The sequence below is a fragment of the Aphis gossypii genome, chromosome 1 (assembly GCF_020184175.1).
Source record: "Aphis gossypii isolate Hap1 chromosome 1, ASM2018417v2, whole genome shotgun sequence".
NCBI classification, from domain to species: domain Eukaryota; kingdom Metazoa; phylum Arthropoda; class Insecta; order Hemiptera; family Aphididae; genus Aphis; species Aphis gossypii.
The window spans coordinates 7,325,205-7,339,083 of record NC_065530.1 but is presented as its reverse complement, the minus strand read 5'-3'; the positions used below and the strand labels follow the sequence as shown (position 1 = coordinate 7,339,083).

The window sequence follows — 13,879 nt, the reverse complement described above, 5'->3', positions numbered from 1 at the left end:
ATTAACTCGGCATATTTTGCAAAGGGGTTTACATAAGTTGCATGAAACGATGAATATTCTAAACCTTAAAAATTTGGTCTTTATGTCTCATGAAGTTTGTTTTCCATATAATTAAAGCACATGCCATGTGAGGACGAATAATTTATGTAAAAATGTTTTTTTAACATGAAAGGATCATTAAAGCAGAAACAATTTCACTTAACTATACCAATTATGAAAAAAGCTCTTTTTCTTATTCTAAATATAATGGAGATAAAATAAGAGTTTAGTGTCAAAGATTACTCTAAAATCTTTAATTCGAAATACATTTTGGTCTAAAAAAATATATTAAAGGAGATTCTTTAACATTTAGATGATATTAAGATTTATAGATAAATAAATAGACACCTATTAGATATTAAAAAAAGCGACAAGCCATCTAATAAATGTGTGTACCAATCCAACCATAGAAACAAAGTCTTAATCTAAAAGTTCGGTATTTGCTTTGTTATCAATACATTTAAATATTTTTGCGTCATCGACTAGATAACATTAACATAAGAATAGGTAGGTATTTGAGTAATTCATAGAAAAAATAATATCATTAATTATATTATAAGGAGAAATGATCACATTTTAAAACTTCAAAAATTACTGTTTTAGATAAAAAGAATTGATATCTATAAACAGTATAAACAAAAAATAATTCAATCGTAAAAATTAATAACAGAAGGTTCACAAAATCAATTTTTAAACTTTTAGTATTGACAGGTCATAAAATGACATAAAATTTTGATTTGTTTCATAATTTATATGATTAGTTGATTATAAATTGAACTAAAGATGTATTTAAATAGTTTTTCAATATTCATATTGACATTTTGAGAAATGCTCAGAAAATAAAGAACATAATTTATTATTTATTTTTTTATCTAAATAATGTTTATTGGTAATAACTAATAACTAATAAATTATTGAAATAAAAAGTCAAGTACCTACCTACTCAAAATTAAATTAGTACCCAAATTATATTTAACTCACATACATATTTATATTTTAGGTCTACATTTTTTTCTTCAAATTAATGGTAGAAAATGGTAGGTACTAAATATTAATGATAATAAAAAATATTTTTTTTTTTTATTAAAAATATACAATGGTAACAATAATAAAATCTTAAAGGTAAATTAAAGATTTAATAATGGTAATATTTCACCAAATTTAGCTTCAATCTTATAATTTATACAGTCATCTGCCCTAGTTGGTCCTATATTTACTACAGCAACAGGTTTATTAGCAGATTTTGTTTCCAAGACTATTCTATAACCCGAATATACAAATAGAGATGAGCCCATAACCAAAAGTGAATCACATTCTTCCACAAAATTATTCACTCTCTGAACGCGTTTTTTTGGAATGTTGTCTCCAAAAAAAACAATTCGTGGAATTAATAAATTTCCTTCACATTTTGGACATATGGGAACCTCAAATCCGCCAATTTCTTCCTATTGAATCATAAATAATAAAAAAATGTATTATAACAGAGATTAATCTATAACCCATGTTTAATATATAGATTATAAATTATTACAATTGTAATACCTACGAGATATTTTTATACCGCACAGCAAAGAAATTTATTTTAAGGTGTTATAAATTTAATTTTTGTGTACAAAGTATACATTATTTTTCTATAATTGATACAAAGTACCTATTAAGAAAATCTGAATTTAACTGAATATTTTTATTTTACAAATTAATTATATTGGGTTTAAAATAATTAAATTATGTATATATGAGTATAATTACAAACTATTGTCTATTATATTATTCTAAATAAAAAAATAGCTTTATGCATGTAATTAGAAAGTAAAACTTAAATAAAGTAAAGAATAAGTAAAAATAAATGAAAATATAGAATATTTAAAAATGTTTTTCCTTACTGGAGTGAGTTCAACATCGCCATCAGGTCTGATAATGTACAATTCTTTAATGGAAACATGAGGGTTTAAACTTGACAAAACATCTTGAAATTTATGTCTATCAATTGTATAATCACAATTTAAACAATGTACAACATAAGCAGTTCCATGCAATTCGAGAACATTTTTACTTCCTGCTTTTGTATGCAAGTTATCAACATTTTGAGTAATAATATGAACAATTTTATTTTTATCTTCCAATTTCTTTAAAAACTTATGTGCATAATTGGGTGACATTGATGAAAATCTAGGCCATCCCACAAAATTTCTAGCCCAATAACGTTTACGGATTTCTGGATCTTTAATAAAATGTTGAAATATTACTGGGCGACTTTTACTTCTCGCATACAACCCGACATCAGCAGAACGATAATCAGGTATACCACTTTCAGTTGATATTCCTGCACCTGTGTTAAACAAATATAATTATAATAATTAAACCATGCATTTATGATACACTCTACCAGTTAATACAAGAATTTTTTCGTGTTCTTTAATAAACCGATCAAGTGTATTTGCATCTGACAATTGCACAGGCTTGTGTTTTGGTACACAATTAGAGTTTAATCTAAAAATTAAATTTTTACTAGAACTTAAAGTTACTTTACATGTTTTAAAAATCATTATACTAAAATTTAAAGTATACACTGTACAGTATAGACAACAACTAACAAATAACAATATATTATTAAATATTATATTTATATTATATCTAGATTTTGGAGTTATCACTAAATTATTGAATTTAAATTTCAGACTATCAATTTGGTAACCAAATAATAATAATAATACTGTGTTAAAAAAAAATCTTACAAATAACTATACAATATTAATTATTATTAATGTTTTATTTTACTTTCAATTCTTCATATTATATAATGGTAATCATAAAATTAAGGTCGGTACTACTATCATTTATCATAATCTATTATGGGGTATACATAAGAATATTATGATCTTATGTATCCGTTGATAAATAATTTAAACACTTTAGATAATTTATTATATATCTTGTATACAATTTAAGGTAGACACACAAACTATATTCTAGAGTCTAGACTCCAGAGTGCAGTCTCTGATACAGATTTCCGTCATTTTGGCATATAATTTATCACTTTAGCACTGTTAATTTGTTATTAACGTATAGGTCTACAATTTCTATTATCTGTAACACATCCCAAAAGTCGAAATTTTATTTTGTAGCAAAACAAATCTTTTTTCAATTGGCTAAAATAAAACTATGTATTTCACATTTTCATATTCACTTTTTTTATAATCTGTTCTAATCCTAACATTTCAAATTTATACACTGTAGTAAATACTAAATACTATATTATAGAAATTAGATTAATACTCTAATCGCATAGATAATATACATGCAACTGATTGGCTTCGAATAAAATAATATGCTGATACAGATGTTATTTTTTTTACTTTGTTGACTGTAGTCTGTTATCATTTTATCAACTGCACTACCTAGTTCAATCTCAACACTTCATCATTCGTGAATTTATTTTAGAGTTACTTTTATAGTTCATTATTAATAGTTTTATTCATTCATATATTTATTCTATTGTCTTATTTATATCTTAATACATTTATTAACATTGTTTAAAACATATTTATATTTATATTTTATACTTGAATGTCTCAGTAAATCATGTTTAATAGCTCAACAGCTGTAAGTTCAGTAATGGGACTAATGTCTCATTTGACTGCTTCTGATCTCAAAGAAATACTAAATGATGATAGTAAATTTGAAATGTATGCTAAAGAACTAAAACCGGTAAATAATTATATATGAGATTAAATGCCTATTGTAATTTGAAAATGATTAATATTTAAAAAATCATGAATTTTTAGAACAATGAAAAAGATACTGAAAAAGAAATGTTAATAGTTAGTAATCAATCTTTGGCTGAATTTAATCTAACTAAAGAACCAGATTTAGTTAGTGGCAAAGAAAGATTATGTGAAATGTATATTGAAGCAGAAAAACTGTATAAAAGTGTTACAGAAAAAGTAAATACATTAAGTAAGTATAATTATCTTAACTTCCATCATAATTTTAAGTAATACCTAACTTACCTATTAATTAAATTTTTTTTTATCAAAAATAGGGAAAATTAAGCATACTCCTCAGTAGTATGAAGTTATTCTCCCTTTAAGGAAATGTTTCACCCGCATGTGTTATCTCCTTCTTACAAATAAACAACACATTAAAAATTGTTATACGCGGATAAGGATCTCTCAGGCTATAATCCAAGTTAAGCAACCAAATTTTCACACTAAAAAAAAAGAGATTTGGACTGTACAATATTGTTTTTATTTTTTGATTTCATAACTACAAAAAAGGTTCTTAAAGTTTTAAAATCCATTATTTATGTGTTTTTTTAACTTGAATACTTTTTTTTTGTTAGTATCGAAAAAATAAATACGATGTTGCTCATTCCAAAATTTCCTCTTTCTAGTATGAAAATTTGGTTGCTTAACTTGGACTACAGCAGCACAGCCTGAGTGAACCTTGCTTTTGTGAAACGGATTTAATTATGCTGTACATTTATAAGACGGAGACAATGCATGCAAATGAAGCGCCCTCTAAACTATGAATAGTAAAATTTTATGAATTTTCAATAACAAAATCACTTACAAATGTTTGCGATTTTGACAAATTACATAAAAATTGAATTTAAATCGCTTATAAAAAAAAATTGTGACTAACAATTTTTAAATTTTTTTTTTAACTGCATTAAAAATAATAAGAAATCTTGTAATAAATAAATTTTTAATAATATTTTTTCATCAACATTTCAAAAAATATGTGAAAAAATACATTTCAAAGTATACGTAGGTAAACTGCTCTCAAATGTTTATCTATATTAAAAAATGTAATGCAAACTGTGCCCGTAAACTTAAGCTGTGTCCCCCTTGTAAAATATATAACAATTTTTATTTATCAAACCCTCTTTAATTGTTCACTTTTTCAATTATATCACCGAAATTTTATTGTTGTTTAAAAATACCTATTCTTTACAATACCAACAAGTTTAATCACTAATGTATGTTAGTCATTTCATCCTCACTATAATTCTAGCTTTTATACATCTCAATACTCATTCAAATATTTTCATGTTCATAAAAAAGTTAAAAGAAATTTAAATAGAAACATATATTAAACTAAATAGTTTAAATAAACCCTTTAAATATCAAAATTCTAAAATAAATAAAAAAAACTAGAAAAATTACAAAATTTAATAAATATAATAGCAGTCAGTGTTAAGCTCCTATTGATGAATAATAATATGTTTCAGCAATATATTATTATTTTTAATATTTGTATTTACGAGTACTTTACTTTTTATAATTATATATTTATTTTAACTTTAATTTTATTCTAATTTTAATTATTCATATTATATAGCTGTGACGAATTAATTATAAATTAGGTAAATATAATTTTGCAAAAATATAGCTATTCGTTTTTAAAAATTTACTTTGGTTCAATTTATATCTTGTACCTTTTTACATTTGATAAAATCTCGGCTGCAGTTTACAATCACCAAAGATAAAAATAAATCATATATTTCAGTTTTTGTCTTTAAAATATAACATTTAATGAAAATTTCAAGGTTACAGTACCTAATTCATTTTTTTCACAACAATTCAAAAAAATCGATATTGTTAAATACTGGTTTTGCGTATAAATTCTCGTTTTTCTGTCACTTTTTTTTGGTTTTTTCCCAATACTTTTGAAAACTGCTGAAAACTTCTTACTTATGAACTCTATAATATACCAAGAATATTCAATTTGTTACTGAAAACCACCCCTGAATTTTTAAATATAAGTAGCATTATTTCAATAAATTATTGTTTACACACACAATAATAAAAAAAAAAAACATTGTAAAATTAATACATTCATCACTCTGTTCAAAATCTAAAACTTATCCAATTATTGTTATTGATGCTCTGATGTTTTAAGTTAATATTTTCCCAAGTATTTCATGGATACAACTTGTAAATGTGTAATTATACACATAGGCGGATTAGGCTATTTTATGTTACCGGGAATTAAATTTAAGGGCTCACCATTTTTTTGCTCACTTTGTTCGGAATGTATTTAAAAGACAAGTGTATTATTCTTACTCTCATATTATTATGTATCTCTCATTGGTTTTTTTTTTTTATAAATCACTTTAAGCAGCAACCTTATCAATAATATCATTAATTTTAATTTTAGTTTAGATTGATTTTTCATTACTCATTTACATAATTAAGCTTTCTAAATGATCTTGTGACAATGAACAATTGAATAATTTTTTACATACCTATTTGAGTTTCCAGTTACCATGATCATACCTACTCCAAAAATATACAATATTACGACATCATTATAATAGTGATAATATATATTATATTCTTTATTCATACTATAGGTACATATTATAGAAAACGTACAATTTTATTTTATTATTAACGTAAAGCTGTAAATGCATAAATATTTATTTCATTATTAATTGTATATCAAATATCAATAAAATAAACTGTTTAAAAAAATTTAATATTTTAACTATTAAATTTAACTATTTATTAATAACTAATATGTAATAACATTTAAAACATAAAAATACTGTGTTTTAACTGGAGGCCCCATAATTTTGTACGGACAGGGCCCACCGGGAAAATCCCGATTTTTCGTTAGGCCTATCTGCCCCTGATTTTACGCATATAATTACAATGATGTGATTGTACAAATAGCTGTTTGGTACATAAGATTATTAGGCTAATCTCTCATATTTTTACTTAAAAGAAAACGATATATAGGTAATTAAAAATTCCAGTTGAAATAATTTTAATTAAATACAGTGAACTCTATCCAAAATAATGTTAACTTGGAGTGTTACCTTTTTATATATTTTTTGATCTTGTAATTTTACTTAAGTAGACACCATACCCGCTATGTTTTATGTACTTATGTAAGACGAAGACTACACATATGGGTGTAGTATCCTCTTAATTGAATATGTAAATAAAACTTCTATAAAATAAAACTGCCCAATACATTTTATATAGCATAAAACCACAAAACTTAATTTAAGGTACTTCAAACATTAAGAAGACTATAATATGACTAAATACAAAAAAAAATATTTAAAATTATAGAATGAGTAACTTAATTTTATTTTTACCTCTCCTATAAACATAAGTAATACACAATAAAATATGCTACTACTTATAAAATTAATTAATTTGTTTTAAATAAATTGAGAAAATACTATAGATTTCTATTACACAACATTAGTTTAGGTATTAAAGAATCAATGTTTTGTATAGTAAAAGTATCTTTTTTTATTTTCTATTGAAATTGAAATCTATTTTTACTTAAATAAATAGTAAACTATTTACCTATATTATTAATTATTATTTTTGTTGAATATCCTATAATAAGATATTAAAATTATTTTTTAGAACAACACAAAGGTAGTATGAATCCAGAAACTATATTAGCTTTATTGCAAACTAAATCATGTGAAACTGAAGAAGAATCAGATGTAAGTATTAATTATACCAAAAAATAATAAGAAAATATTTCAAAATATCTTTTTTATGATTTCAGAAATTGGCTGAACAATTTTTAAGTGGCAATACTGACTTGGAAGGCTTTTTAGAAGAGTTCCTGAAGCGACGTAAGGAAATGCATATGCGTAAAGCTAAAGCAGATAAAATGGCTGAATTGCTTAGTAGACGTAATAATTCCTACAGATCACCAATAAATAACATTCAACAAACAACAGCAGGATATCCACAACCTGGATACCCCAATTCATTTTATTTTCAACCTACTTCAATGCCATATCCAAATGTACCCATCAATATGCCTATGCCAGGCAATCAATTTATAAACAGACAATTTTAATACACTATATATTAATTAATAATTATATACAAAACAATTATGTTACATTTATTATTTTTATTATTAAAATATACATTTATAAATTTGAATTATGTATATAGAACAAAATACAATTATTAGAATGTTATTGATTTTTTTTAAACTTATTGGCAACACTTTTTTAATTTTTATCTTTACCACTTAATTAATCCTGGAATGTATTTGTCGATTAATGATTGATAATATGGTTTCAACTCTTTTATGTCTGGTGTGATACCTCCTTTAGTGTATAAATCAAACTTACTAAAAAAAAAAAAAACATTTCATTAGTTCTCCATGATAATTTATCCATTTTTTTATAAATGCAGTAGCAAATAATTTCCTGATTACTTTAAACTAAACACAATAAATTTATTTTTTCAAAATGATCACATGACCATTATATAATAAATAATGAGTTATTTTTCTTCAAATACATTTTTTCTCACATTTAAAATTTACTGATTCAAAAATCTTAGTAGGTAGGTAATAGGTATACCTATATTTTATATGTTAATATACAAATGTTTACTAATGTTTGAATCATTAAATATATAGGTACTACTTAATTTTTTAAACAAATGTTTAAAATACTGACTTTATATAATTATTACCTTTAGCATAGAATAAACTAGGATATTAAATATTTTATTCAGTGCCTTCAACAAGTATTATATAAGTTAAAAATTTTTTTGATGATTGATGAAAATCTTATTGATAAATTATTTAAGTCTCATCTTAATATCCACTTACTTAAATTCTAAGACCCATTTCTTCATTTCCAAATCATCTTCAGAGCATAAGAAATCATAGTCACCACCTGAGTGCCACGGATAAAATGAATGGAATCTACAATGCATTGAACATTATTTTTAATTATAAAAAAACTTAAATACCTATTCCTAGAATAAACTAAATATGTACAGAAAATAATTAGTCAACTTAATTACCTAATCATATTTAGTCCTTGTTTAGGTATTGTTGTTTTATTATGTACTAAGACTCTGTATAAATATTCATCATGTCCCCAAGACATCAAGATATTGTCCAGTCCACAATTTTCCTTATAAATACCTAATGTTGTGCTAAAAATACAATAGTATTAATACTTGGTACTCAATTCATTTCAATAGATTAAATATTAAAATTACTTGTATCTCGGGTCATAGGTGTCTGGGTTTCTGCTAAATGTAGTGTCTTTGTAAACTATAGAATTCGCCCATGCACATCCAACAGGAAATGTATCACCAACCACACTCCACTGAGGTTCACCTTTAAAAGCCATCACCTAAGTTAAAAATAGAAACCAATATATTATTATGTGTTCGAGCAATAAAAGAATTAATTAATATTTTGTCTATAATGAGTAACATTATTTGCATTGTTTATATACCTATTATAAAAATATATACCTATAATATTATTAGTTCTCTATTTTCTTGTTATAAACATTCACATATTTGCTATAGGTTTTATATTTTTATAAAATAATTTATAATTTAAATATATGTTAAATAAATTCTTTATAATTATAAAAAGGGAACCTAGTTGGTTAGGTACTCACTTTTCCTAAATCGTGTATCAGACCAACTAAATGAAACCAATCATGATTTGGGTGAACGGCGCGAATACGTTCAGCAGTTTGAAATGCGTGAACAATATTAGGAATATCCACGTCAGGATCACTTTCGTCCACTAAATCGTTGAGGGATTCCAATGCTTCCATAATAGTCGCCTCAAATTTATCGAAAGACAACCACTCAGCCATCTTTCCTGCGTTACAAAGAAGTTGGAAAATAAAACGATTTATAATTAATTAATTTTTATTGAGCTGAAATGAGTATTGACCTACTACCTACAGTTGTACAGTATAATATTCAAGTATTCAACTATTTAAACTGACATAAATTGAATAACTATTTCCGATTATCACATAGATATGCAATGCCGGCGCTAGGTTTTTCGCTGCCCTGTGCAGCTTTGCCAATTACCTATAATATGCCGCCCTTATATAATTTATATATTTTTATTTATAAATAATGCCGCCCCAAAAAGTAATAAAAAAAAATTGCCACCCTGTGCAGTCGCACAGGTCACACATGCCTTCCACTGGCCACTGTAGATATGCAATCACTGTAATAAATAATTACTTACATACTATATAAATGTAACAAATAAGGTTCGTTTTACCGATAATGAAATATAAGTAATATTTTGTAAAAAATGTATAACTGCAGTAATAGGTAGATTATAATATGTACCTATTTTTATATTGTAATAATGTATTATTAATAGGTAGGTATATAATATTGTAATATAAAAGTAGGTTTTAAATATAATAACCGTTTATATGTCCCATAGGTAATTTAAATTGGCATATTATACCTATGCGATTGGCAATAAATTATTATACTTTAAAGTTTAAACAATCATGAAATTCATATTCATTAACTACTGTACATTAAATAATTTAAGTCAGTATCCAGTTCTGTACCTAATATGGTCAGAAAGAATGAAAGCTAAACATTCACGTTTTTAATTCAAAAAAAACATCGGAGAAGCGAATGCGTCATTAATTACAGGTACCATTATAGGTCACTGTAATGGTTAGATATTATGTTAAATTCAAATTCAATTCTACTTAAATTATTATACACGAAAAACGTTTCTGAGCTGAAACGATGATCAACTTCTATTTCTAAGGATCTTTTATAATTTATTTTTCTACTATTATGAGATATATTAACAACTTTTTACTGCAAAACAACTTCAATATAACGATATAATTATATTATTGTAAATTATTATTTAATCATATTCTATAATCAATACTGACGTAGGTTGATGCATTGATGTGAATAATATTTTAATAATATAGTGGGTACCTACTATTATTTAAAGACTGCTTAAAATAGTCTCAGTATTTAAAAAATGAAAATGTGTATACGTTTAGTACATTAGTAGGTAGATAATAATATATACGTAATGTCAAAAAGTTTCAAGTCCCCACGATTATTATTTTTTAATTATAAATTACCAAATAATAAATTGTTATTTTTTGATAAAACATATGTATCCAATTTGAAATTTCATCAACATTTCAACTAAAATAAATTATTATTGGAATAATACTTATACTTTATACTTTATAGGGAACATTTAAACTAAAAGTTCAAGCTTTATTATAAAAATTGAAAACGAAATTATTGAACTATTATTTATTTTGCATATGACATATCGGCTTAAATATAAAACATAATTTATATAATTTCATAATTTTGAAAATCACTGGGAACTTTTTACATTTTCCCTCCAAAATTATCTAGCAACTAAGTCAAATTTGGTATTAGAAAATATCCTTAAATTTGAGATTGAATTTTTATACTAGATACTCTAAAAGGTGATGTCAAACTAATAATTTATTTAGACTTCTGACTTACTTTTTACATAATCCATTGTTTGATTCGTATGCATTTGTGTGTATGTGATCCTCACTCTTTCTTTAATAGGATCTTCGTGGTCTATATTATAATCCCTGTATCGTCCAATAGGTTTGGAAGCAAATGCTGGCTCTGGTCTCATTAGCTCTGATACATCAAGCATGGCGATTTTGTTTTTCACCTAAAATTGAATTTGTATTAATATTTAATTATAATAGTAAATATTAACAATACTATTAATACGCGTATGGTATATGCTATAAATTTATAATGTAGGTAATATACTTATGTAGAAAATATAGTCAATTTAAACATAAAATTCAAAAGTACGTAGTAAAAAAGAAAAAAATACCATTATTAATTTAGTTGATATCCAATTTTTCACGATATAGCCTATATAAGGTAGACGGTACGGTAAACACTGATAAATAAATGTCTAGCAAGTTATAGCTAGGTAATGTAAATGGCTGAGTAAGTACTGAGTTTTTAACTTATATACTCCTCAATAATCATTACTTAAACATCTTATTTGTACTTTGGTACTAATCGGTAATCACGTCATTAACATATAAGCGATCATAGGATAGGAACTGCATATCTATCCCCCTATAGATAGTAACAGAAAAATAAATACCTAATAGGTAATATTTTATTGGACAAACAACCAATTAACAATTTATATCGATATTATAATAATGCATTATATTTGACTGTACCTACATCAATAAGTTAATCATTCATTAATGAACTATAGATACGTACACGATAAGAACAATATTTGGCATAATGGCATATATCACACGACCTAACTAGGTATACCGATATAATATATTTTTTGCTATTTTTTTTTTCTATGCATTTATATAATTTATAATATTCTATTTACTAATGGCTAATACTTAATATTAGGTACATAAATATGGTTTAGGATGTAAAGGTATTTATACATTTTTTCTAATCTATTATTCAACTGCTATAAGCAAATTAGTATTATTATTAATCTGTAATACATCATACACTACCTATACACTATACACATTAACATTTTTATTTTGTTATCTATTTATATAGATATAAGTATGCAAAATAATTATAAATGTAAATTAAATTGTTATTGATCTATTTATTCAAAGACGTTATTTGCGAAAATTGTATAGAAACATAGAATATTATGTTTTATGTGACTTAATTTTTTCGTGTTACCTAAATGTTAATTTTATTTAATAATTATAAATGTATAGTTGTAAATAGTTATAAATAAAATATATTAGTATAGTATTATTATACCTATTAATACTACCTACTTAGTACTTTTTTTTTATAAACTTTTATATTTTATACATACTAAAGGTTTATGTATGATTTTCAGTCTACCGATATTATGCCAAACATTGCCAACAAATAGCCGATGACTCAATCTTGTTATATTATATATAATATTATGTTATAAATCTGTGGTCTAATTAGTGGTGTGCTTTAAACATTATAAACACTTATATTATATATATATATATTTGGCTCAATATTTGGGGTAATAAATTATAAAAGAAACATAATAATATAATACAATTGTACTCGAAGACAAAGCATATATTATGTATCTAAAATTTAGCCCAATATTGCTGATCAGTGACCACCTATATTAATTAAAGCCTAATCTACAGCTGTATTATTTAGTATCGTACTAAGGTATTATTTTTACTTTACCAGTAAATAACAATCATAGATATAGATATTATATATTTAATATATAATATAATATATATATATGTATATATATTTTCAATGTATCAGTAGAATTTATATTCTGTAATATAATATATTTTTTAGTCTTTACACTCGTTTACAGCTACTATACAGATAAACCGCCGATTCAAATTTTAGGTCCCTGTGGTACTAAATATTTTATTATTATTATTATATTTTTTAAATTAAAATATCAAAATAATAATATATAATATATATATATACAACTATACAAGGTATCAAGGTGATATTTTAATCAAACAACACTCATTATTTAAAAATCTATCAACGTTTTTGAAAATATTTTTTTGACATAATTTACAGTTAAAAGGAAACATTTTTTTAAGAAATTATATTTTTAAGTATTTTTTTATTTTTGAAGAACAACGATACATTTTTAAATTCATATCCTGAAATAAAAAGTTTTTTCATGGAGTATTACTAGAATACCCCACAAAATGCTTGTCTACTACTCAGTTCATCTAAACTTTAAATACTTTTAAGTTATAACTCAAAAACTACTTATTCGAATTTCTATTTATATGCATCGAAATACTTCAAAAAACATTCTCTTTCAGAATATGAAATTAAAAATGTGTATTTTCATCAAACTTTAAATTTATTTAAAAATGTTTCTTTATTTCGTCTGGAAATTGTGTAAGAAAAATAATAACAGATTTTGAAATAATTAGTGTTCAACGATAAAAGTATCACCTTGTATTTATATTTATATTTATGTATATCGTAAAAAAAATAATATAAAATAATTAAATTTTAAATATTACAAATTAATTTCA

General features: G+C 24.1%; 2 protein-coding genes across 2 annotated transcripts; one reads left to right on the top strand and one right to left on the bottom strand.

The window, feature by feature from the left end:
- Nucleotides 1-1,094: 1,094 nt before the first annotated feature.
- On the bottom strand, nt 1,095-11,852 carry LOC114119316 (uncharacterized). Its single transcript, XM_050197799.1, has 10 exons — nt 11,689-11,852; nt 11,337-11,517; nt 9,461-9,669; nt 9,048-9,184; nt 8,847-8,981; nt 8,650-8,745; nt 8,055-8,160; nt 2,426-2,768; nt 1,923-2,368; nt 1,095-1,484 (listed from the first exon to the last, which is right to left on the bottom strand). The coding sequence occupies exons 1-10, from the start codon at nt 11,689-11,691 to the stop codon at nt 1,167-1,169; spliced, it is 1,974 nt and encodes a 657-aa protein (XP_050053756.1). The 5' UTR covers nt 11,692-11,852; the 3' UTR covers nt 1,095-1,166.
- Nucleotides 3,437-8,005, top strand: LOC114119317 (vacuolar protein sorting-associated protein 37B). Its single transcript, XM_027980827.2, has 4 exons — nt 3,437-3,747; nt 3,825-3,996; nt 7,431-7,513; nt 7,579-8,005. Exons 1-4 carry the CDS (start codon nt 3,622-3,624, stop codon nt 7,876-7,878), a joined length of 681 nt encoding a protein of 226 aa, XP_027836628.1. The 5' UTR covers nt 3,437-3,621; the 3' UTR covers nt 7,879-8,005.
- Nucleotides 11,853-13,879: the final 2,027 nt, after the last annotated feature.